The sequence below is a fragment of the Onychostruthus taczanowskii genome, unplaced genomic scaffold, assembly GCF_017590055.1.
Source record: "Onychostruthus taczanowskii isolate IOZ18803 unplaced genomic scaffold, ASM1759005v1 scaffold18, whole genome shotgun sequence".
NCBI classification, from domain to species: domain Eukaryota; kingdom Metazoa; phylum Chordata; class Aves; order Passeriformes; family Passeridae; genus Onychostruthus; species Onychostruthus taczanowskii.
In genome coordinates this window covers 1,785,640-1,808,556 of record NW_024499017.1, presented here as the reverse complement: position 1 = coordinate 1,808,556, position 22,917 = coordinate 1,785,640, and the positions used below count along the sequence as shown (strand labels likewise).

The 22,917-nt window shown below is 39.5% G+C and overlaps 2 protein-coding genes across 3 annotated transcripts in view; both read right to left on the bottom strand.

Annotated features, from left to right (window-relative positions):
- Positions 1 to 413, bottom strand: part of LOC121333993 (numb-like protein) — an 806-nt gene extending 393 nt beyond the window's left edge. The window contains exon 1 of the mRNA XM_041400848.1: positions 4 to 413. Coding sequence (XP_041256782.1) covers positions 4 to 277 — 274 coding nt within the window. The 5' untranslated portion in view covers positions 278 to 413. The remainder of the gene's footprint in view (positions 1 to 3) is intronic.
- Positions 414 to 835: 422 nt separating this feature from the next.
- Positions 836 to 22,130, bottom strand: HEATR3 (HEAT repeat containing 3). Of its 2 annotated transcripts, XM_041400452.1 has the most exons (15): positions 22,001 to 22,130; positions 21,397 to 21,484; positions 20,273 to 20,385; positions 18,413 to 18,522; positions 17,497 to 17,637; positions 16,464 to 16,747; positions 16,112 to 16,202; positions 12,983 to 13,140; positions 12,073 to 12,155; positions 11,681 to 11,817; positions 8,940 to 9,028; positions 8,034 to 8,177; positions 7,755 to 7,931; positions 6,753 to 6,892; positions 836 to 4,892 (listed from the first exon to the last, which is right to left on the bottom strand). In XM_041400452.1, the coding sequence occupies exons 1-14, from the start codon at positions 22,045 to 22,047 to the stop codon at positions 6,773 to 6,775; spliced, it is 1,782 nt and encodes a 593-aa protein (XP_041256386.1). In that variant the 5' UTR covers positions 22,048 to 22,130; the 3' UTR covers positions 836 to 4,892; positions 6,753 to 6,772. The 2 variants fall into 2 exon arrangements, with proteins under 2 accessions (XP_041256386.1, XP_041256385.1); XM_041400451.1 differs by having other exon boundaries at positions 836 to 6,892.
- Between the last annotated feature and the right edge of the window lie 787 nt (positions 22,131 to 22,917).

Sequence of the window (22,917 nt, the reverse complement as noted above, 5' to 3'; positions counted from 1 at the left end):
GGCCGCGGCTGTGCGGGTTGTTGGCGCTCTCGAGCGGCAGGAAGTCGGGCGGGGGGTCGGCGCGGGGGGCGCGGTACATGCCGGGCGGGGAGGCCGGGCCGGCCGCGGCGGGGGCGCTCTGCTGCTGCTGCTGTTGTTGCTGCTGCTGCTCCTGCTGCTGCTGCTGCTGCTGGAAGTAGAGGTTGCGGACCCCCTGCGTGGTCTCCCAGATCTGCATCCACAGGCGGTTCGAGGGGCCGAGCTGCTCTGGCTGGAACCAGGCTATCCGGGGATCCATCAAACGGGGACCCACCCCGGCTGATCCGCTCCCCGCGCCGCGCCGGCCGCCGCCGCCGAGACCCTGTCAGCGGGTCCCAGCGCTAATGGCGGCTCCTATGGAAGGGCAGCTCCGCGCCTGCCTGCTCGCTGCTGCCGCCGTCGCTCCACAGCCCCCGCCCCTCCTGGCGAGCGCGGCGAGGCGGGGCCGGGCCGGGAGAGCCGCCGGCACGCGGCGGGGCAGCAGCCGCGCTCCGAGGGCCGAGCGCTCGTTCCGGCCCCGCGGGCGCCCGAGGCTCCGGCCCCGCCGCTGCCAGCGCGCCGGGCTGCGGCTCGGGCACACGGAGAGGTGCGGGCAGACCCGAAGCAGCGCTGCCCTGGCGGCACACGGACAGCTGCCGCTGCCCGCCCCCCATCCCAAAACTCTTGTGAGGACGCGTAGGGGTAGTTCAGGGTCTTCCTGCCTTCCATTCCGCACCAGAGGAGGGGCAAAGGCAGCCTAGGTGCAGCCTTTTTTGTAGATGGAAAAATACATCACATACACAATACCCCAAACAGCAACAGTGAGTAGTACCAGTTCTTGTCAGACTCGGTTTTATTTTTAGTGTTTTCATACTACAGCCTTAAAACATCTTTAATATCAGCTACAAAGTTTCCAGCATTTTACACGAAGGGCCTGGTGCTTCCCCCACTTGCAGAATTGCATGGCAGATGATTTCCCTTTAGGAAGCTGGAGGTGGAGGGTTTAGAATTAAAAAGTCACATTCCAATTTCAAGCATTCTGTGAACAGTTTGCAAAGAAGACTTAGCACCATTTCCTGGTGACAAGCGAAGTCTGAAGTTCTGGCTTCTCCCCACCATCCCAGAGCAAAACATACTGTCCTCAGCACTGCTCTGTTATGTCACAGCGTGTCTGATCTGTATGGCCCAAGAGAAAATGAACCACGGCAAGAGGGTGAAATCTGGGGTCGAGCTGACAAACTTAATTGCTTTGAAAATCAGGACCTGCACCTAAAACTACTAGTGAAAGCCAAATGGAAACTGGTGGCACTTGAACATGTCTTGGAATTGGGAAATAACCACTATGAATAACCTTATTTTCCAAACCCCATATTCTTCAGTTATTCTGAGAATTATATATGTAGCAGGAAAAGGTAACAAGAAGAGTCTAAACAATATTCCCTGCACATCAAAAATTCAAATTAAAAAGTTTCAATTAACAAACTTTTTTAAAAATGCAATGAAGAAAATTTTAAGTCAAATAAATTATTTTACATTACCCTTAAGAAGGTAACAGCAACCTTCAGGAAAAATAACTGATTTGTTTTCCTTTTTTAATAAAGCTAATTCTGCAAAAAAATTGGTGATTTAGTCTACACTCACAGCACATCAATGTCAACAAGTTTTGTTACAGGACTGAGGTTTATTAATTTACAGGATTCCTCAGTAGCAACCCTAGTGCCAAGCAAATATAGCCAAACATACAATACAGGTGGTGTAGTAACACAAATGCTTTAGATTAGCAAGTATGCCATGAGGGGCATAAAAAACAAAACCCACACTTTAATATGGTCAAATTGGGGTTTTTTTTGATCACTGGTTTGAATTTTAACACTTTTATTTATGAAAAAGGGAACTTCCCAGGAAAGGTTATCTGGAAACATCATGCATTTACTAGCTGAATCAGCCATTCTTCCATGAGTTTTTGGAAGTGCTTTTCACTCTCCATTTGAAGGGGCAGAGAGGAGGGAAGAGGCTAATGCAATATTCCTTAAAAGTTAAAAAAAATTCACATCAGAGGAGAAATGGGATTTTTATCATAGCAGGAACACAAAACCAGGAGAAGCTTTACTGAAAGCCCAAGACATCTTTCAGCATGGTGCAGGGATTTATTTGAGCACCTCATAATGCCAGGGCAGCATCAGGACCCTCACTGCTGGGAACACACAGCAGCCACAACCCAACAGCAAACAGATTATTACCCTGGGATCTTACTTCAGCTCCCAAATAGTTTGATTAAAATCCATAATGTAACAGTAATGCCAGGAGCTCCTGGCACTCACATTCAAAAGAAAAAAAGCAAGTTCCTATATCCTCCCGTGTGCAAAGCTCCAATTAGGCTTTATGTGATCACTGAGTTATGTCCGTATGTTTGACAAAATGCCTCTCACAGAGAGAAGAAACTTACAGAAATTATACAGAAACAAAATGAAATTTAAGTGAATTTACTTCAATGCCTTCAATTTTTTCCCAGAAGGTACAAAAACTAACAGTTTTAAAATATCTGAAATTAGACTGAAAAACCCCCCACCACTCAAATAAAAGCTTCTTCAAACAGAAATGCTCACCATGTGTCAGCCCTGGTGGAAAAACTTCAAGCTCCTTCATTTGCTGTCTGAGACCTCAGATTTTGCCAATTATTCTGAAGTTATATATCTTAACAGCTTGTCCAGAACAAACAATATATAGATTGTTTGCTCAAGTCACTTGTGCCAGAAAGGAACAATTACATTATTTTCAATCACCACTACCATTGCCTGAATTGGAATTTGCAACAGTAAATGCAAGACTAGATGTTTCCATCCAATCCTCAGGAATGTTTTTATTGAAAATCCCTCACTAAGGAAACAGAACTTGAGTTTATGGACATTTCTGGTTGGTTGTTTTATGTTAATATTCCACAAGATATTAATTTAATTTATAATACTTAAAATGCAAACTAATTTTAAATTTATTAGTTCTCCTACGCAGTTCTCATTTTGTAATTTTACTGTGCCCTCATTTTTTTTTTATATTTGTCTCTCAAAATGCAAACATCAAACCAAGCCAAGTACTACTGGTTGAAGTTATTCCTGTTCCTCTAGGAAGGCAATCTTCAAAAAAAAAGCAAAAAATTACCTTCAACACACACCATAACCCCCAAAAAGTTAGACTATGGGCTTGACTGTGGTATACAGCCATCTTCTGCTTCTGAATGTCAAGGCATGATGTATAAACAACAAATATATATTTACATCTTGCCACTTGTTTCTTTTCATAGAGAGCAAGAATTAAACCACACAAGTGATAACTCCTTATTTCCACAGCTGGGAATTTGACATTTTGCAAGCAGCAGAAATTGTCAGTGGTCCTGCTGCTCCTGAACAGGGCAGGGGACCCACATCCTCCTTCACACTCTACTTGACACCAGAGCAAGGTAAATTCAGCACCTATTTTGGTATTACAGCTCAGCTCAGAGCCAGTTTGCTGTGCTCAGCATCAGGCAGGGACACAAGCAGAGCAATCCATACCTTCCAAGGACTGTGGCTTTTAACTGAAGCAGACAGATGATGCCTTAGGGACCAGAATAAGCAACCCAATTCAGATACCTGTTTTGATAGCAGTCTTATCTGTGTGATTAGATCAACTGATGAAGATCACTTACATATATTTAGTATCTATTTAGTTATGCTACACAGTCTACATCAGTCCAATTTCTGCCATCAATATCCATCTTCCCCTTTGTAGGCTGTAAAGGATCTTGTCTTTGTCTGAACCTAGACCTATTAAATAAACCAGTGTTCAAAGACCCCCAAAACATTTAATTTTCACATTATCATCACTTCTGCTGCTGCCTTGATTTTCCTTAGTTGCGTCAGAACAACTTTTGTAGCCCCAATTTTGTAGCTTAGTTCTTTTGTGCCAGTGTATCTCACCTGGTTTTAGTCCCTGATTTGATGCTTCTTTAAATCACTCATAACTTGCTTTGTCTTCCATAGATGCATTAATATTGCATCTTTAAGTGATATGGTTTGTACTATGCACCAATCTTATTGTGAAAATATTTTTTCAATACATTCAGCTGATCAGTGCATAGCAAAAAAAAATAATCAGTGTCTTCCTACTGCCAGAATAGTTTAAGACCTAAATGTCAGTCTGTTTTTTCACTTGAAGAAAAAAAAACAGTCTAACTGATTATATTAGGAAAACCATGTTTCTAATGGATGCCCTATCTTCTGTATATTTATCTGCAACTGCCAGATTTGTATTTGTAGATTAAATGTTTCTTGTCATTATCAATCTAATGATATTATCAACCTAAAAGAAAAACCCAAAACAAAAACTTACATACTTTGGTTTTCTAATGGTCCCCAGGAAAGATTCTGGCTGCTACACTTGAAAAATGCAAATTCCTACACTTGGGACAGTGCTCTTGACTAAATGACCAAAGGACAGCTTTGGAGAGAAGGACCAAAGGGTCCTGGTGGACAGTAAGCTGAAGCCAGCAGGGCATCCTTGCAGTGACAACAGCTAACAAATAACAGGCTGTGCTGGCAGAAGCATGGCCAGCAGGACTAGAAAACCAATTACTTGCCTCTATTCAGCACCTAGGAGATCACATCTGGAGTAGTGTGTCCAGTTTTGGGCCCCCAGTACAAGATACAGCAGAGCAGGTCAAGCAGAAGGCCACTAAGATGGTTGGAGGGTGAGAGGGCATACAAGGAACAGCTGAGGGAGCTGGGTTTATTTGGCTTGGAGAAGAGGGAAATACAATTGCTGTTTTCAGCTGCCAAGTGGGGGTTAGGAGATGGAGCCAGGCTCTTCTTGGTCGTGTGCAGTCAAAGGACAAGAGGCACATTTTGCAGCAGGGGAGAATCCTACAAGGCACAAGGGAAAAAGGCAAAAAATGTATTTCCAGTGAGAGAGGTCAAGCTCTGGAAAAGGCTGTCCAGAGTTGTAGAATTTCCATTCTGGGAGATGTTCAAGGCCTAGTACAATCTGTCTCCCAAGTCAGCCCTGCTTTGATCAGAGGACTAGACTAAGAGACCTCCAGAGATCCCTTCCAATCTAGAACATCTGCAATTCAATGTAGCAACCAGAAAATGAGAGCAGAACTTTCCACGTGGAAGTCCTTTAAGTGCTCCAAACAAATACTAATACCTCTCATCAGGCTAACAGTACACTATCCTCAGTGTACAGCAAGTGTAACTAACACCAGGATTAAAATCCACACACTGTAGGGTATTATGCCATAATCCACCTCTCCTCAGCTGTTACACTGCAGACCTCTTCACTGCCTGCTTTGCCAAATCCTGAATAACCTTTCAACTGCCCCATGCTTTTGACTTCTGTTTTTTTCTAGTCCAGCCTTAATGGCCCTTGAGCCCTCCCAATCCCACCCTCTCACTCCTTTGAGTGGCAGGCATCACATCACACATTTCATGTGACTCCTGTAAAGCAACAGCAGCAACAGCACTTCCAGGCAGTACAGCTGCTTAAACTCATCTTTCCTTCCTCTTGCAACTGACAAAATACCTTGTCAGGATTTCATAAAGTCAGTCATTTCAAGTTACCAGTCAGTTCTGAAGTCTACTTTTCAATCTTAAAGACTGAAATCTAACCAAGAAAATTTGGTCTTTTTAAGTTCCATGCTTTTAACATGGGAAAAATTTTGCCAAAAACTGGATGTCTGAGCTAAGGCAGCACATTGAGAGAGAAGAAAAAAACCTCCCATTTCAAAAACCAGCAAAACAAAATGCTTTTGTGTTTAGTTGTGGGGTTTTTTCTTGAAAAATGTGAATGAGAGGATCTCATTCACAGAAACAAAACCAAAGCTTTTGATATATGGAAAATATCATACAACTTGCATGAAGCAATGATATTTTTAAAAAATATGTTCTGTATTTTACAGCTTAAAAATCTCCATCACAAATATCTGCAAAAGGTATTTTACGCAAATATAAATTTACTTCAGATAACACCTCAGTATAAAAAATACTTTCTGTTATGTTTACTACTTCCCAGAATTCAAACTTGTGATGATGCAGAATTACAAGGAAGACTGTAAAATAGGAGACTTCATTTTCAGAAATACCAATCAAAATAAAGACAGGGCACTGTGTCTAAGTGTAGGATCTGCTTACACTGATTTTCACAGCAAAAAGCTATCATAGTGAATTTATCATAAATGAATCTGAAAATTTTCTCCTCATGAACCTCATGAAATAACAGATCCAAGTGTTGTCTGGAATCTACACATTTGTCACATACTTCTTTTGGGAAGTCTGCCAGAAGTGCCTGTGCAATTCTAGGAACAGGTAAGAGCAAATAGCAAATATAAACATTCTCCCACTGCTCCATTCCCTGAAATAAACCTTGAGCTTTTACTTTTTATATTTTTCCCAATTTGTCACCTGACCAAGAATATTTTCAGAATTTCTTTTTCACACAAGTGTAGTTTTCTGCCAGGGTACATGAAGATATCCAGGCAATGGTAGCGGTGCTATGTACAAACCTCAGGACCTGAAGAGCACCTTCTTACCACTCCAACAATCTCAGGGTATGCTGAGATTGGGGTTTTATGCTGGTATGTCCTTCGTATTGCATCAACCCAAAAGTATAAAAATACTGAATGTTATAAAATGTAGCATTAACATCAAAGCAAAACTGCTCTGCTCAGTAAAGGTTGGAAGTTGAAAAGAGTTATATTTTTTAAAACATGACTCAATAAGAAAAACCTTAAAAGTTCCTCGATGTTTCAAGTTGGGGTTTTCCCTAGTGTCTCCTGATATGCAATGAATCTTCTCAAATTCATCTTCACATTGTCAAGAACACACAGTTGCTCTGTACTATATTGTCCTTTGCCTTCTTTTCGCATCTGTAAAACCAAAAGAACACATGGTTTACTCCTGGAGAAGTTTCTCCTACCAGATCACCTCAAGTTTACTGTAGTTCTGTATGGTGGTGTTCTAGGAGAACTCCAAGGTGTTCCCGTGTGCACATGTGGAGCTCAGCAATTATTTCTGCAAGTCAATTTACTATAATGCACTGCTGTCTAAAACTAGACTAATGGCACATTATTTCATCCCAAAATCTGAGACACACACTTCTTTTCTGTGGATTTTTAGATGGAAAACCTTGCACATTTAACCTAACAACTGAAGCAGCAGCAGGTATGTACTTTGCGTGTACAGTGCTTGGCTTTTGGGCTACAGAAGTCACTCCTCAGGCTGCATCTGACCAAAGAAACTTTGTGTGGAAGGTCATTCTCTGTTTAAGTCTAGGATGTACCTAAAATTACAATTTATAATGCCAGCCTTGTTATTCTTGAAAATACAGGATACATGAACTGTTTTAATTAACCAAGAATGGAACAAAAACATCCAACTGCTACTGCAAGTTAAAAACCAAAGATGTCAATGTAACTTCAGAAAGGACTTTTCTTCCACCTCCAGAGACATCTGCAGGATTTTTTGTACAACTGTTTCAGAACAATACAGTGATTTGGACATCAGTAATACTGATGGTGTAATGCAGATGTTGCAATTCAGGTGCTGCACTGTTACTTGACACATCCATGAATTTTAAGGTACTTGCTTTCCTCTGAACTGGAGTATCAGAAAATCAAATGCTTTTTTTCTGTCACCTTATAAAGTAAGTGTATCTTCTAGGAGCCCAAAACTCAACCTTTAACCCACTTTGTGTGCTGAGACCCTGAGCAGGCTGCCCTTGATGCCTACCCTCATTCTGAACACTGGCTGAAATTCCTTCAGTGTTGGAAGCAACCTGATCTGTAACGCTGCCCTTTCTGCTTCTTCACCATCTGCAAATACATCAAAAAGTGCATCCAAGGCTTCCCCTGCTACCACAAGAGAAGATTCCTTCATAGCAACCTCAAGAAGAAATTTTCCAATCATCTGTAATGAGAAAGAAGAATTGATTTTTCCAGCAATGTTAAAGAAAATTGAAAGAAACATCAAAATTCTTTTAAGCCTGCAATGCAAAGTTTGCTTTTTCACCTTCAGTGTTTCAGCTGTATCTTGTCCTTTTGCCAGGACACTGCCAGAAATTCCAAGGATGCTCACCACGTTCACTCTAACACTGGCATTGCTGCTTTGAATACCAGCCTCACATAAAGCCAGTAGCTGCTCGGGAGTCATACACTGCTCAGCAAGGGGAAAGGAGGGAAAGAAGGAACACACACATGGTTACATTTTCATGGAAATTTTGAAATATGACATTTAGACACTGTACTTTTACAGAACACAGGCAAATTCTTAACAGAGTCCTAGATTATGAAAACTTTAAGAATTCTGAAAATGCAATTACGAAGAAATTTCAATTCCCTTTCAACTTGGTTGTTCCAGAACATATCCAAGGCTGACATGAAGTTGAAGGAAAAGTTCTGAGATTTTCACAAATTTATCTAGCTCAATAGCTGCTTCCAACTCATTACAACTTACAGTATAAAAGCTCAGTTTTCAGTTTAAGGCCAGAAAGGATTAGCAGACTATCTAGTATTGTGTCTTCTATACCAAATTATTATGCTTCATTCCTGTATTCAACTAATTCATATCCAACCAAGATTCAAAGACCACCAGCTAGGTGACATCAGGAAATAAAGAAGCCACATTTCTAGGTGCTAATTTTCTATATATTTGTCATTATAATTATCTTCTAAAGATACCTGTGGCTTATTGCTATTCTGGTTTTGAAATACTTTTGTTTTCATGTTGAGGAGATATATTAAAAAAATATTCCTGTAAGGTCCATGAAAAATACAGTTAATGATATTAATCTGTTCTTCCAGAGCTCAAAACTGCTGAAATTTTGAACTAAATTTATATTGTTTTGTTTCAAAAACTTTCCAGCCCAACCTCACAGGAATTTGAAATACCAGAGCATTTGAGTTTGAAAGCTTTTACCTGGGAGATGTTCTTTGATGCCATTGTTTGTAGTAGAGCCCTCAAAGCACTGGTTACAGCTTCCAGGAATTCTGTGTCTGTAGGGAGTTCTGTCAAAGAACAGAACCCAGAGCCAGAAGTTAAACAGAAATATGAGGGACACAGGAAGCAAAGAAATACAAATTCCTTAATCTCTTAATTGCTCCTCCAGGTACTACCACAACAGGAAAATCTAGATTTTCAGAGACTGGTCTCTGTAGGTTGTAACCATAGTGATTTTTTTGAATTCAGCATTGACTGCATCTGGAGGTTAGAACACAGCTGGGCCTCCTTTCCAGGCACATCCCTGGTTGAGACTTAAGGGACAGGGCCAGCCACTGTCACCAGAACAGCAGGTGAAAACTGGTATTACATGGAGGCCACAATACAGGAGCCAAGAAAACTGCAGAAGCTGACTGCATACTTCACCTCCTTTCTTCTGCCTTCTTAAACAAGCTTTTCAGACACCCAGAACACTGGACTCTTTCCAATTCATATAAAGAGCATGTTTTCCGGTGGTTTAATAACATTCCAGGAATGTATGACTCAAACACTGCATTATTCTTGTTTAACTACAAACTCATCAGTAGCAGCCATCACCTTCAATCTGTGTTCTGCACTTCTTGAGGCTTTTCTTTTCCTCTTAATGGGTTTATTTTCTGCACCACTCCAGATGCAGAACTTCTTGATTTATGTGCATCTCCTCCCTTCTCATGTAAACAATCAGATCTTTATGCCTCTCTTTAACCCTGTAAACCACAGAATTCCTTCTAACCACATGCTGGTATGTTATCAGCTCTATCTGGCAGTTTTCATTACACAGCATTTAAACATGAAAAAACGGGCCTGTGCCAATTAATTAATTTTAACATCCTTAGCTGTCTTCAGACAGAAACTTCTCCAGCTTCATCCGAGAGCTTTCTATTACAAAGCATAAGATGTAGACCCAAAATATTGGAAGTTCTCTCTTCAAGCATGAGACATATTTTATGTGAACTTCCTTGGATATGTTTTCATAGATATTTTCATTTCTACATTTTAGTTTTCCACACACTGCACTCAGTAGTAATGCTCCCATAGACTAATCACATGTCTTTAAAGACATTGAGAAAAAAGTGTGTTTTGCAGGCAGATGCATTTTCAAGCACTAATGCAGTGCCATTTTATACACCACAGCAGAGCACTACATAAGCTACATCTATGGTTACAAATGGAGACACTTGAAGGAAGGGAAGGAAACTAAACTTCTTGAGCTTCTAAGAGATGAGAAATGACAAAGCCACACATATGCCAGACTTCAACAGAACTGTCTTAGGGAAAATGTTTTCTGACAGTTTGGAGAATTGGCAGCTTTTCCAGGCTCTAAGAATCACTCTTATTTTCTGAAGACCCATCACGACTGACCTTAAAGCAAGATTATCAGAATAGTCTGAAGGATACAGCCTGTCAGGGACCCACATCCTCAGTTTGGAAACACTTGGGCTTTTCTTAAAACTTTTTTTTTTTTCCCAATCTCGGTTCAGCTTCTTTCATGTCAGTAAAAGAGAGGTCATAGCATACATGATCCAACAGGATTATGGAAATGATGCTGCTCTCATGTATAGGGATCCCAGAAAGCAGCTGGAATGCTGGAATCCAGTAACACTGTACTAGCAGATGTACGGGGAGACCTTCACAGTATGTCTATGTAATAATGCACCCTGGAGTAACTACAGTGAAGACATTCTAGTGTTTATCACAGAACCTGTGAGGCTGGGAAAGACCTCTGAGATCAGTCCAACCTGTGACTGATCACTGCCATGTCAACCAGACCCTGGCACTGAGTGCCACGTCCAGTCTGTCCTTAAACATCTCCAGGGATGGTGCCTCCACAGCCTCCCTGGGCAGCCCACTCCATTGTCTAAATACAGATCTAAGATATACATATATATACACACACACACACAGATATATATACATATATACACACATATATACAAATATATATACATATACATAAATACATACACATATATATATTTTCTAAAATAGCAATTTTTGGAAGAACTAAATTTATTACCTTCTCTGTTGAAATTGAACCACAACCAGAAAAGGCAGCTTTAACACTTAGTTGTAACAACTTTGCACACTTTCTCACTACAAATATAATTCCAATAAAGATAACCCATCATAAGCACAAAACACATCCTGGGGACAAGGTGGCTGCTCTCTTTTCTAATGTAATAAGCATGAACATTCTTGAGATTTTTTCACCAATTGCTTCTGCCATAATTTGGTAAGATTAATAGGAAAAATGATGTGAAAGACTGTGCTAGACATGTTTTGTTTTCACATCTCCTTAGGCTAGTTACGCATTTAAAAAGAAAATGTCCCATCTTCTTCATACTTGTCTGATTGCTCAAAAACTGTTTTTACCACAAATATGATCAAGCAAACAGTTCTGGTCTCCCAACAAGGCAGTACAAATCCACTCAGGGGCTTTCTGTGTAAACCCAAACATGAAGCAGATTCTTGCACTACGAGCAGACTTGCTCAAGGTGCAGTTTGGATAAACATATCTAAACAGGATACACTGTCGTGTCAGTACATGGCCAACATTCAGTATCCTTATCTTGAAGGACCAGAGGGATGAAGTTAGTAATAAACAGCATTGGAACATGGCTACCTTATATCTAGATGATCAGCAAAGGGGGTCAGCAAGTCCCCTTTACTAAACATCTTACCTGTTTTAGAAAAGATCAGCTGTGAGAGATGCTGTGCAAGCGACTGAAGTGCTGAAGCTCCCCCAAGACAATCCACATCTGACACCAACAAAATGCTCTGAAGACACGTTAAAGCTCTACACTGCACTGCATTCAGTCTGAAACAAACAAAAAACACACTGAGCAGGTATTTTTGAACACACCTGTTGAAATATTAAGAAGAACCTTGAATTTAATAAGGTTGTGATCCAGTATGCAGCTCACAAACATTTGTGTCTCTTTTTTCAAAATCATATATCAGATTTGCCAGTTTACAGATCTTAAGAGCAGCTCAAAGATGGACAATCCTTCTAAGAGTTCTAAAACAACTGAATATACTTGAAAAATAGTAAGAGAGACAATGAAATGCCTACTTTTTAATTAATGGTTTCCAAGATGGATTGTGCGTACAGATGCCTAGAGCAACACTGTTCGGAAAAGCAGTTTTTTCCAGAATCTGAGGAGGGGAAAAAGAAAGGTTTATCAATAAAGCCCTTTTTTCTTTTCTTTTTTTTTCTTTTTTTTGGTTATAGTGTGTTCATAGGGAAGACTGAAATTTTAGCTTAATGTCAAACAGATAGTTCAAACTACATACTTCAAAGTTTTCCAGATAGCAAATGTCTCGCCTGCTAGAAATGCCAGAATTTTCCTCTATCACTTAAATGGTGCAATTATACACTGGGTTTAGCATAAAGTATTTTGTCTTCAACTGTACTAACAACAGGTGATTTTCTAGGTCTCTGCTATTCTTTCTTATTTAGCTCTTTCTTCTTATAGATTCTGCTACAACAGAATATATCAATCAACAACTCTGAAACAAAAACATCTGATTTCCTGTCAGTGCCAAATACTGTATTTCAGACATTTGTATAAAACAGGGGGAGAGGAACTTGCACTTTTTCAGTGCTGACTGTTGCCATTCATTAATGTTATTTCCACCTCATTTAGCTAATACAGAAATCTGGCTGTCACGCTTCAGCCAAGTTTCCTTTCTTTCTGTGGGTAATCTTTTTCATGTCCAAACTGAGGAATAACAACCTTTGTATTTTGGGGGGAAAATATTTTAAAAAGACCTACCAGATTTCTGATTTCTATTCTCATTTACATGAGCAAATTATTTATTTGCAATGATGCACCACCTCTAGGCAAAAAAAGTGAGGCCAAACTTACTTCAAAAAATGCTCCCTTCCTCCAGGTGGATTGGAATAATTTGTTTGTCTAACCTGGGATACAAAGCAGGAACAAGGGAAAGACTTGTTCTGGAAATAATACAGAAGACAACACCTTCTTTGGAATGAGGTTGTTCAGAAATGCTGAGTTAACTTCATCAGAGAGGCACAGGGGTGACAGCAGCAGCCCACTCCCCTCGTTGTACGAGTTTTCCATGAACAAGTCACTCTCATCACTGCTGGAGAGTTCTTCCCACTCATCATCAGAGGGATCTGAGAACACAAGACAGATTTGTAAATGTAACAGCCCATATGCAACAGCTATCCTATCTCCCAACTGAAACTGGCTTCTCCAAACATCTTGGTTAAGGAATCTTGAAGTTCTTGGGCTCTAACAAACTCCTCACAAACCAAATGCCATTAAGCAACAGTTCTAAATATTTTGTTAAAAATATTTTATACTCACTGAGGCACAAATATTCTTATGAGAGGTTCTTCATATGTGGGCATGTTAATCTGTGATATTAATGTGTTGTTTAAAAACATCAAAAAAGGTACAGAAGAAATATTTCATAAAGATGTACGAAGATTTTAACTTAGATTGTACCACTTCATTTTCTGAGGTTGATTCAAGCATGCAAATATAGGAGTTTAACTTAACTTGTTTACTAACTGCAGTCAGTTTAAGGCAATTGTTTCCTGTGGCAATACTGAAGGCACAGACAGATGTCCTCTGCCTGGGCAATAATTGGCCTGGATGAAGATGTTACTGTCTCCACAGCAAGGTCAGTTGAAACAAAAGGATGACAGCAAAGAAAGCCAAATAATCTCTGATAGTCATTTCAAGCAACACATTTCACATAAATTAAACTAGTTTTATAATCTTAAACCTGAACTAGGGTCATACTTACATGACTTTTTCTACTAGCAGATTTAAGGGCAGATATGGTGAGAGGAGTCGAAGTTCTATTACCAACAGGCTACTGTGTGAATAATCTCTCCACAGCTGAAGGGGGACTTCGGCTGGCAAGCACAAACTGAAATCACCCTCATTTATATTTGAACTCGTATATCTACACCCACAGAGTTCGCACTCATTTAGCTGAAGTTTCTTTAAATCTGGTTACATTTTAACTAATGTTTACCCAAGTCCTAAGTCTACAGGTTGGACTGATCCTCCTTTCCAACAGATGAAAGCTCTGTGTACATAGGTCAGGGTATTTAACTATTGTGACAAAAAAAAACCCACCTATCATACTGACCCCAAGTAATTTTGTTGGACAACCCAGATTCTCATGAGATGTATGTCCTGTAGTAACTACAGGAACAGCCATGCACTTCTGTGGCCAAAGGTAAATTCACAAAAAATACAGCAACAAAGACCCAAATGAATGCATTTCACTTGCACTGTGCAAGTTTAAGAATTTATTTGAAGATGATGGTTATGGTTTATCAGATGTGTAAAGGTGGGTAAAGATGGCAAGGTGTGGCAACTTGACCACACAGGCATCTTATGGTAATATCCAATTAATTCTACAGCCACAACTTGCTGGTGTTAATAGCCTTTGCATGAGAAAATGGTTGTCTTTCATGCTTTACTAAACCACAGCAGCAAGAAACATGAAAACAAAGCAGGACATCCCCTTTTCAGTCTCCTGCCTCTTCTAAAAAATTTTGCATCTTTAGAAAACAAAGAAAGCAAAAAACATCCCTTGAAAACTAATTGATAATAATACAAGCTGACAATGCAATTCAGCAACAACAAAGACAGCAGTTGTCATAAGCTGACAGCAAGCGACCAGGACAGAGCAAGAACTGGGACCTAGAACACTGGCCCATAACTACGATCAGGTTTCTTCTAATGTTCTGGGAAACAGAGGCATTTCCAGCAGCAATCCCATCTTACCTAGCACTGGTGACCCAAGAACTACAGTCTGGAGAGCAGTGCTGGAGTCTCTTGGCTTCTTGCCCAGTGCCCATCAAAGGGGAGCACTCTGCTCCTTCCAAGCACTGGCCAGTGCTCACTACAACGCATCCCTCACCAGCCTGCTTATTTCTCTCAGCTCTGTTGCAAGCTGAATGTTTTTATTAACTCAGCATAATGGCTAAAGCTATTTTAGTCCTCAAATAATTTGAAAATTAAATGAACAGCTGCCTCTGGATTCCTCCTAATTTCTAGAGACTGTCTGCCCATGAATGGGTAAAGTACTGTAGTAAAATACAACACAATCAATCTTACATTACACTGAGTGAATGGCAGCTTATCCACAAGAGATTTTCCAATTAAAGGGGAAAGCTTATGAATTACAGCTCATTAGATGAGAAATGCAGTTATGAAAGGAGCTTCATACACTAGGTGCAGAATTTCCTTGTGCTGTAAGAGGAAAAAAAAAATTACCATTGGGAATTACATACAGGTGTTACTGTGGATTTTATAAGAACCTGAACATTCTACTCAGTTACTTTCTACACAATTACTCCTGCATCAGGCTAAAGCTACAATAGCAGTCAAAGTTTTCAGGTTTTGGAGGATTTAGGGGATTAGTTTTGTATGTTTGTTGGCTTTACGAAACAGAATTTGATAATCTCTCATTTGTTTTCCTGAAGATTAAAAGAAAAACTACCAACACAGAGTTTCAGAGTTCATAAAAGATACAGAATATCTTTATCCTACTCCCCTCCAAATAACAGCCTCTCTTTCTCCTCCTCCTCAAGGCTCATAAAGGCAGAACTCTGGAAGCCAAGATCTACATTGTTGCCACAGTTTCATGCAAAAGCTGTCCCTACTCCTAATTTTGCAACACTCGTAGTATCAAAACTAAATCAAAGCTATAAAATTCATCTGCTTTACAAAATTTGATGCCCCCATGCTGCAATCAGATTCACACACATCTTGCATCAGAAGAAGTCAGACCTCACTCTAACTGAACAAAGATTTTGCTGCAACACTTTAGGAAATATCTCTCTGGCATGAGTGCTTTTTGTTTGTTCTTAAATGTTGGCACATGCAGTATCATGCAAAAAAAAAAAAAAAAAATTAAGCAACATAAGTCACTTAAACTAAGGAAAAACAAATTAGTAATAGAAATGACAACCCACTTTGCTGCCAGAGGAGGATATCAGGGACAGTATGCCCAGGGGCATTTGCCCTTAGAAACCCAGATGAGCAAAGAGCAAATTAAAGGTGACCTATTCAGAAACAAAACACACCACAACACTTGCAATGAACGAGACTCCTACAAACCTTCACTGCAGCACATATTAACAATGATTTCCAGAGCAGTCTGCTGGGCCGTCAGTAAAGCTGTCACTTCTTTCAGTTCCCACTTATCAGACTAAAAAATTAAAAACATGAACCAAATTTGATTTTGGAAAACAACATTTAAGTGCCATTTAAAGTATCCAAGCTGTCAGTTAAAAATACAGTCCCAGCCATTTCCTCTTCTCAGTCTACACCCAAGCTTGAAAAAAAACCCCAAACACAAACCCAAGCAGTGTTATCTACCATCTTTTTGTTGGATGTTCCAGAGCAAATTTTATTCTCAAGAAATGCCACTTGCACTAAAGCTGTCCAAAAGCCAGTCAGCCACACTTACTGGAAGTAAATCTGAAACGTCATTTTCTCTTCTGAGTTTTCCTTTTGGTATTTCTTCCATGTTATCATCTTCACTCAAAACACAGTTTTCTGTAGTATCACTCATGTTTTCTTCAGTTTCTGCTTCCACAGCAAGTTTTAACCTGTTTTTCTCAGCTTCATTCATACGAATAATTGTTTCACCAGCATCTATTGCCAACGATTCTGAAAATATCTTCAGGATTGCATTAACTGTGCTTCCCAGGCTGCCTGGTGGAATGGTATCCTTTATATTCCAGATAGTGCCTAAATATGAGGTAACCAAATTATACAAATTATTTAAGTGCTCAATTCCCAGCTCTGTAATAGCCATTTTGTAAGGACACAGCCTCCACTACTTAAAATAGTCAGTGCTTATATTCCCTATAAAATGTTCAAGCCTTTTCTCTACAGATTTTTTTTTTTTTTTTGCATAACATTTTGTAACTAATCTGTAATAATTGCAATGCCCACATCTTAAGCTCATGTAAATTTCAGCATGTAAACATTTACAGAATATTTATGTGGAATGACCTTGGTATCACTCTGGACACCTGAGATAACAAATACACATGGAGAATCGTTTTCTAAGGAGTCTCAAAATTAATTTATTACACTCCAGTATCAAAAATCATCATGGTTAAACATTTGAGGTAACAAGAAGAATTCAAGGTAGAGAATCTGAGGTAAAAAAAAACTTACAGCTAGTAAGATCAGAACAACTCCTGTACCACTTATTGACACATTTAACTGTTAAAACCTAAATGAGCAGTTAAAGTGGGCTATCACACTGAGCAGGGGCTGAATTCAGAATCAAGCATTTAAGCCAGTTTTAAAACTAGTTGCAAATACCTACTTGCAGTTCCAAAAGGCAGATATAACCTCACCAACCATGTACACCTCGACAATCAGATGTCCAGACCACAGCAGAGAAGACAAAGGCTTCTGTCCTTCCCAGCCTCCTTTACCTGCCATGCTCCCCATCTCAAAGCAATGAACTCCCTTGAGCACTGTACCTGCTATCAGTGTTCTCAGAAGGATGTGCTTCATGGTGCTCTCTGGACTCAACATCACTGTTTCCAGTATTTGCTGTGCAGAAGCATTAAATGAAGAAAGAAGATCTGGATTATCTTCTGTCACTGCCTGCAAGCAGTTTGCTGCAGCAAACAACAAGAGCAAACATAATTAACAAACCCAGTACTAGCTTTTGCTCTGCTAATGAGAAAGCATTATCTTCCTGAAAGCTGAAGCAATGAAATGCTGACACAGGAAAAAAATTTCATGCAGCATCATGTTGTAATAGTCTGACACTGTCCTTCACAAGCTGTGTTTTGGATTAAAAGACATTCTGGGGCAAACCCATACATAAAACAGATGAGGAAACAGAAACAGGTACCACATCAGCCATGGAACTGGTTGTATTAATTTGAGCTACTCACATTCAAATTTATCCATTATATACTGACAATGGACAACATAAAAAAATGCTGGAAGCACACATACCTGTATGACCATTATGAACAGTAAGACTGATAAAACCAGACTGAAAGTGATTGGAATTGTTTGGGGTTTTTTTAGAAGGACTGTCTCCTCTGCTCAACAAATTAAACCCTCCATTACCAAAACATGAAAACAAAATGAAAAACACAGCCTCCCTCTAAAGCCCTCTTCCCACAAAATTTTTCTTCCCATGTAACCACCAATAAGCCATTCTCTTTTGGACTGAAAACATGCACAACAGGTGTCAACTTCTTTATTTTGTGCTAGCCAAAAATTAATTTACAGTCTTACACTCAGTGCAAAATTAAGCAATGCTAAAGCAGGTCCATTATGCAATGAATACAATATCAGTGTTACATTCATACAATTAAAAAAAAAAAAAAAAAAAAAAAAGGTATCTTTAAAGCCTTATCTTCTCTTTTTAGCACTTACCTACTGAAATAGCCAGATCCACATTTGTGGCAAATTTCTTCATGTAATGTAAGACAGCCTCCAGACATCCTTCTTTATTGAATATGTGTAGGGCAGTATTGTTGCATTCACTAATGTATGGAAAAGATCAGTCAAACATTTTTGCAGGAAAAAAAGTACTGTAGGAACATCCTAAGCACCCCATACTTGTTATTACTCACATTTTTAAAACATACCTAAGAATTATGCATTAGTCAAAGAGCTATCCTTCATTATTGAAGTTATGATCAACTCTATATGAGATGCTGAAAGAGAAGCTGCAAAATCCTGGACACTTTTGAGGAAAGCTGGCTTGTGCCAGCTGGTTCCTCACACAGTGCTCAGAGTTTATCTGGGAGCCTAACTACAGGCTCCTGCTGGAGTGTGGAAGGCAGCTCAGAGCTGTGGGCTGCAAGCCAGCCCAGGGCTTCCTGCAGCCACAGGAGACTTCACCCACAAACCCACTGGCAGCAGAGCAGGCTGCTGCCTCCCATATCAGTGCCCACTCACTCCACAAAATGACTGCTCTTACCATTCAGAAATGCATTTACTTTCATTATCTAACAGTGGGATTTGCGTTTCTTCAAGTTCTCACAGCTACTCTCTCTTTCAAACTAAATAAATTGATAAATTGATACAAGACTAATTCAAACTAAAAAAGCACAGGAGCTAACTAGCTACAAGGGTCTTCAAAACTTTAATTTTGAAAATATTATGTCTCAGCATCAATGCCAGTTTTTTTACTAATTTTATCAGTATCAAACTTAGCAACGAAACAAGCAGGTCACACTCATTACCACAAAGTTCAAAATACAGAAGTGATTTACATCACACTTAATGATCATACTTCCTGTTTTCAAGCACTGACTAAAAAGCAAAAAAAAAAAAAAAACAACACATAACATTGCTGAGTCAGTTACAAAGGGTCATGTATTCCGTGCAAGATGCTGAACAAGGAGTTTATCTACTGTTCTAGATTCCAATCCCCCTAAAAAATAAATATCCCTGTTTAGAAATAAGGCCTCAAGCCAGCAGCCATATCACATAGACAGGCAGAGGGGCAGTTCCACTGAGGCACTGTACAGTGCTAAACAAAATCCTGCATGCAAAGTGTACAATGTGAGAAAAAAAAGAAAAAAACCACACAAAGTTCAAGGAGAACTTTTGGAACAGATTTGTATCACTTCAATGTTTACAGTAATTTCTGTATTAATAGTGTTGCCATTTCTCTTCCTTCACCTGGTGTTTCCAATATAAACTACTAATAGACCAATTTACATTACTTTCTCACATAATAAGTAAAATTTTAACAGTGTCTCAGAAACTAAGGGATAGTTGCCCCAAACAATTAATATTAGTTTTTGAGATGACCTGCAAAGGAAGTAGTATAAAAACTCCCCATATTCCTAAAGCACTGATCAGAATTTAATTTTCCCCATCGCTTGTATCATGATATGGATCTACAGGAAATACCTGCAAGAAGCCACAACCCAAACAACAGACTATGACAGAACATGTTCAGGAAACAGGATCAGAACTCAGGATGAAGAACCAGTAGAAAAAAGAATTTGTTACTCTTCTAAAACTAATTACCAACTTCATGCACTTTTAGAATCCTTCACTTAAAAAAGTAATCTATACTAGAAGATAAACTTTTATTTCAGATGAGATGAGGGCTCATCATTATTAAAGCAAGGTAAATGTAGGAGCAACACAATCAGAATCAGCAAATGAATGCATCTTCCCACACCAGGACAATAATTTCTTTTCTTCCTCAATTACCACACTCCTTTTCAGAACAATTCAACTTAGCTAAAATGCCAGTGTTTACACAGTACTTACCATATATTCCACAGCAAATTAATAGCCTCATTGGCTATGTCTTCAATATAATTTTTGTTAATCCCTCTGCATTTCTTTGGAGAGAGCTGGTTAGCATCCAGTCCAGTGCTGCACTACAACCAAACAAAAGAACAAGGGCTGGGAAACAATCAAGCCACAAAGAGAAGCAAAACTTTAAAGTATCAGCACTGAGTGGAGAGATCCTCTCATGCAGTGTTTATTACCAGAACACCTGGCTAGTTTCCTTTCTTTATGAAAACTTGAATGCTTGGTAACTTTTCTCTTGTAGAAAGACTCTTACAGTACTTGCTTTGCAGTTAGTCTTTAGAAGCACTTTCTAATAAAAAAAAAAAACAAACTTGGGAATTTTAGAACCTGAAGTACTGTTTCTTGCTAATAGTGTGTATGCAGTTGTCAACAGCTGTTTCTAACCAAACAAACTTGGGAATTTTAGAACCTGAAGTACTGTTTCTTGCTAATAGTCTGTATGCAGTTGTCAACAGCTCTTTCTAACCACAAAGATACAAAGATTAACTCAGCTAGTACCTTACTATGCTCGATAGTAATGCTATTACTCATATTTTAAAATGGGGAAGAAACATATAGAAAATTATGATATTGCTCAAGGTTGCTCATACAAAGACAGCAGGTAAGAGAAATCAATGCAATATCCAAACTGCAGTGCAACACCTGGACCACAGAAAGAATACAAATTCAGTACAGGTTATTCTCCACTAACTACCCAGCTATACATCCAAATATCCACTGAGACAGAATTGCTCAGCAAAAAAACCTCACTAGAATAATGCTGCAACATAAATGAAGGACCTTGATTCTCACTGACAGAATAAATTTAACTGACATTACAGACCCAAAATCTCCAGACTTTTCACTCAAAAATCATCCTAGGCAGCAAACCTCACCATGGACTCAAGTTATGGCCAGAAGCCAATGGTTAGAAATCTCTGGAATAACTTCTGTATCACTAAACCTATCAAAACATTCTTTTAAAAGAACTTTCAAGTCCCTTATTGTAATAACAGCTATAAAAACAGAACTGTTTTTCTATATGGGACAATTCAATGTCTAGATCAGGTTTAAAATCAAAATAAAAATAAGCACACCTCTTTCAGAAGTGCAACCAGGGGTGTCATGATGTCGTTGGTCACCATGTCATCACAGACATCAAATCCTCCACAAGCACTCAGATTTCTAGGGAAAACAAAAAAATTAATGCTTTGGATGAAATACAATACTTTCCAAGAATGTTTCAAAAACCCCATGCCTTTGATATTCTTCTCTAAAGGTTATGGTACTTTTTGTTTTAAACTCAATTTGCCTACACAGTAGCTTTAATCTTCTACCTCACTAACACAAGAGAATAACTTTGGAGTTAGAAAAAAAAATATGATTTCCATTTATTCATTAAGCATAATTAGAAAGCTTATCTGTACTAAAACATCACAACACAAAATGCCATCCAAACTGCACTCAAGTTCTGTCTATTTCCTCATAAAGCCATACATTTCATAAAGCCTGCTCCTGCCATATAACTCCCACAGAGCAAGGAAAGCCCCTCTCTCACAGACTTCAGCTGATGTAGGCATAGTTCCTCAGACCAGAAGGAAAGCAAGAGAGGCTGGCACTCAGTCCACAGCTGCCACCACAGAACCCCATTTTCCCCCGTGGCAGGATCCCCCATTCCCCCGAGCACTAGGGAGTGCTCACCGGAGAGCACCGGCAGCTGTCTCCCGAACAGCCAAACTGCGATCCATCAGCAAGGGCCCCAGACAGCGCACCACGTCCCGCTGCACGAAGGCTGGGATGACGTGCTGCTGCTGCAGCAGCTTGGAAATACTGGCACAGGCATACTCCCTCACTTCAGCACTGGGATGCTGCAGCTGCAGAGACACAGACAGGGCACGTCAAACTGAGGGAAAAGGGAGTGGGAGGGTTTTACTGACTGAAGAGATTGATCAGGGCCAGCACTGTGGCTCTTGTTTTACTGCTCCTGAATGGAAGCAGGAATTTTTAACTTCCATGAAAGCTTATAAACCCTTGCCTGGGTTATGTGTGTTAAATTTATGACTAGATAAATGCTATTCTGGATATTTGACAAGACAGACATAGTCCAAACACAGATCTGACATTAGCTGGCACTGGTGTGACCTCAAATAGAATGTATTAAAAAAAAAGACTGAAGTGGGGTGGAAAATATCATCAATAAAGTATTACAGACATAACACTTGTCACCATAAAGAAAAGCTGAAGAAACATTAAAAAAACCAAAATAAAATTTATAGCCTTTAAAGTACAAGCATCTGCATAACAGCAAGAAACAAATGTTCCCTACATTCCCCAAGACAATGTTGACACGTGCTATAACAGAGTTTTAGGTGAGACACAAGAATTACAATAGCAAAAATAACACAGTAGAAGTGCATGTCCTGGAAGGCCACGGAGTTTGCTGAAAACCTAGCAGGTAAACATCTGCTGAAGAGCAGAACCGAAGAGTGGTAACATCAGATCCTGCCTCTAAAGAAAAAGGTGTCTCAGCTCATCCTCACTTGGCCATTATTTATTCTCTCTACCCCTCTCTTTCCTAAACAGGTTAGTCTAGAAGAATAATCAGTGATCTGTTCAGT

Bases quoted from the DNA above. Each gene is read 5' to 3' on its own strand.
- HEATR3 (XM_041400451.1), bottom strand. From the start codon at position 22,047: ATGGATCGCAGTTTGGCTGTTCGGGAGACAGCTGCCGGTGCTCTCCG. The intron at 9,029-11,680 runs GTAAGATGTTTA...GTTCTTTGACAG, and splicing joins GCTGATCTTTTCTAAAACAG to AACTCCCTACAGACACAGAA. The intron at 7,932-8,033 runs GTGAAAAAGCAA...TTCTCATTACAG, and splicing joins ATACAGCTGAAACACTGAAG to ATGATTGGAAAATTTCTTCT.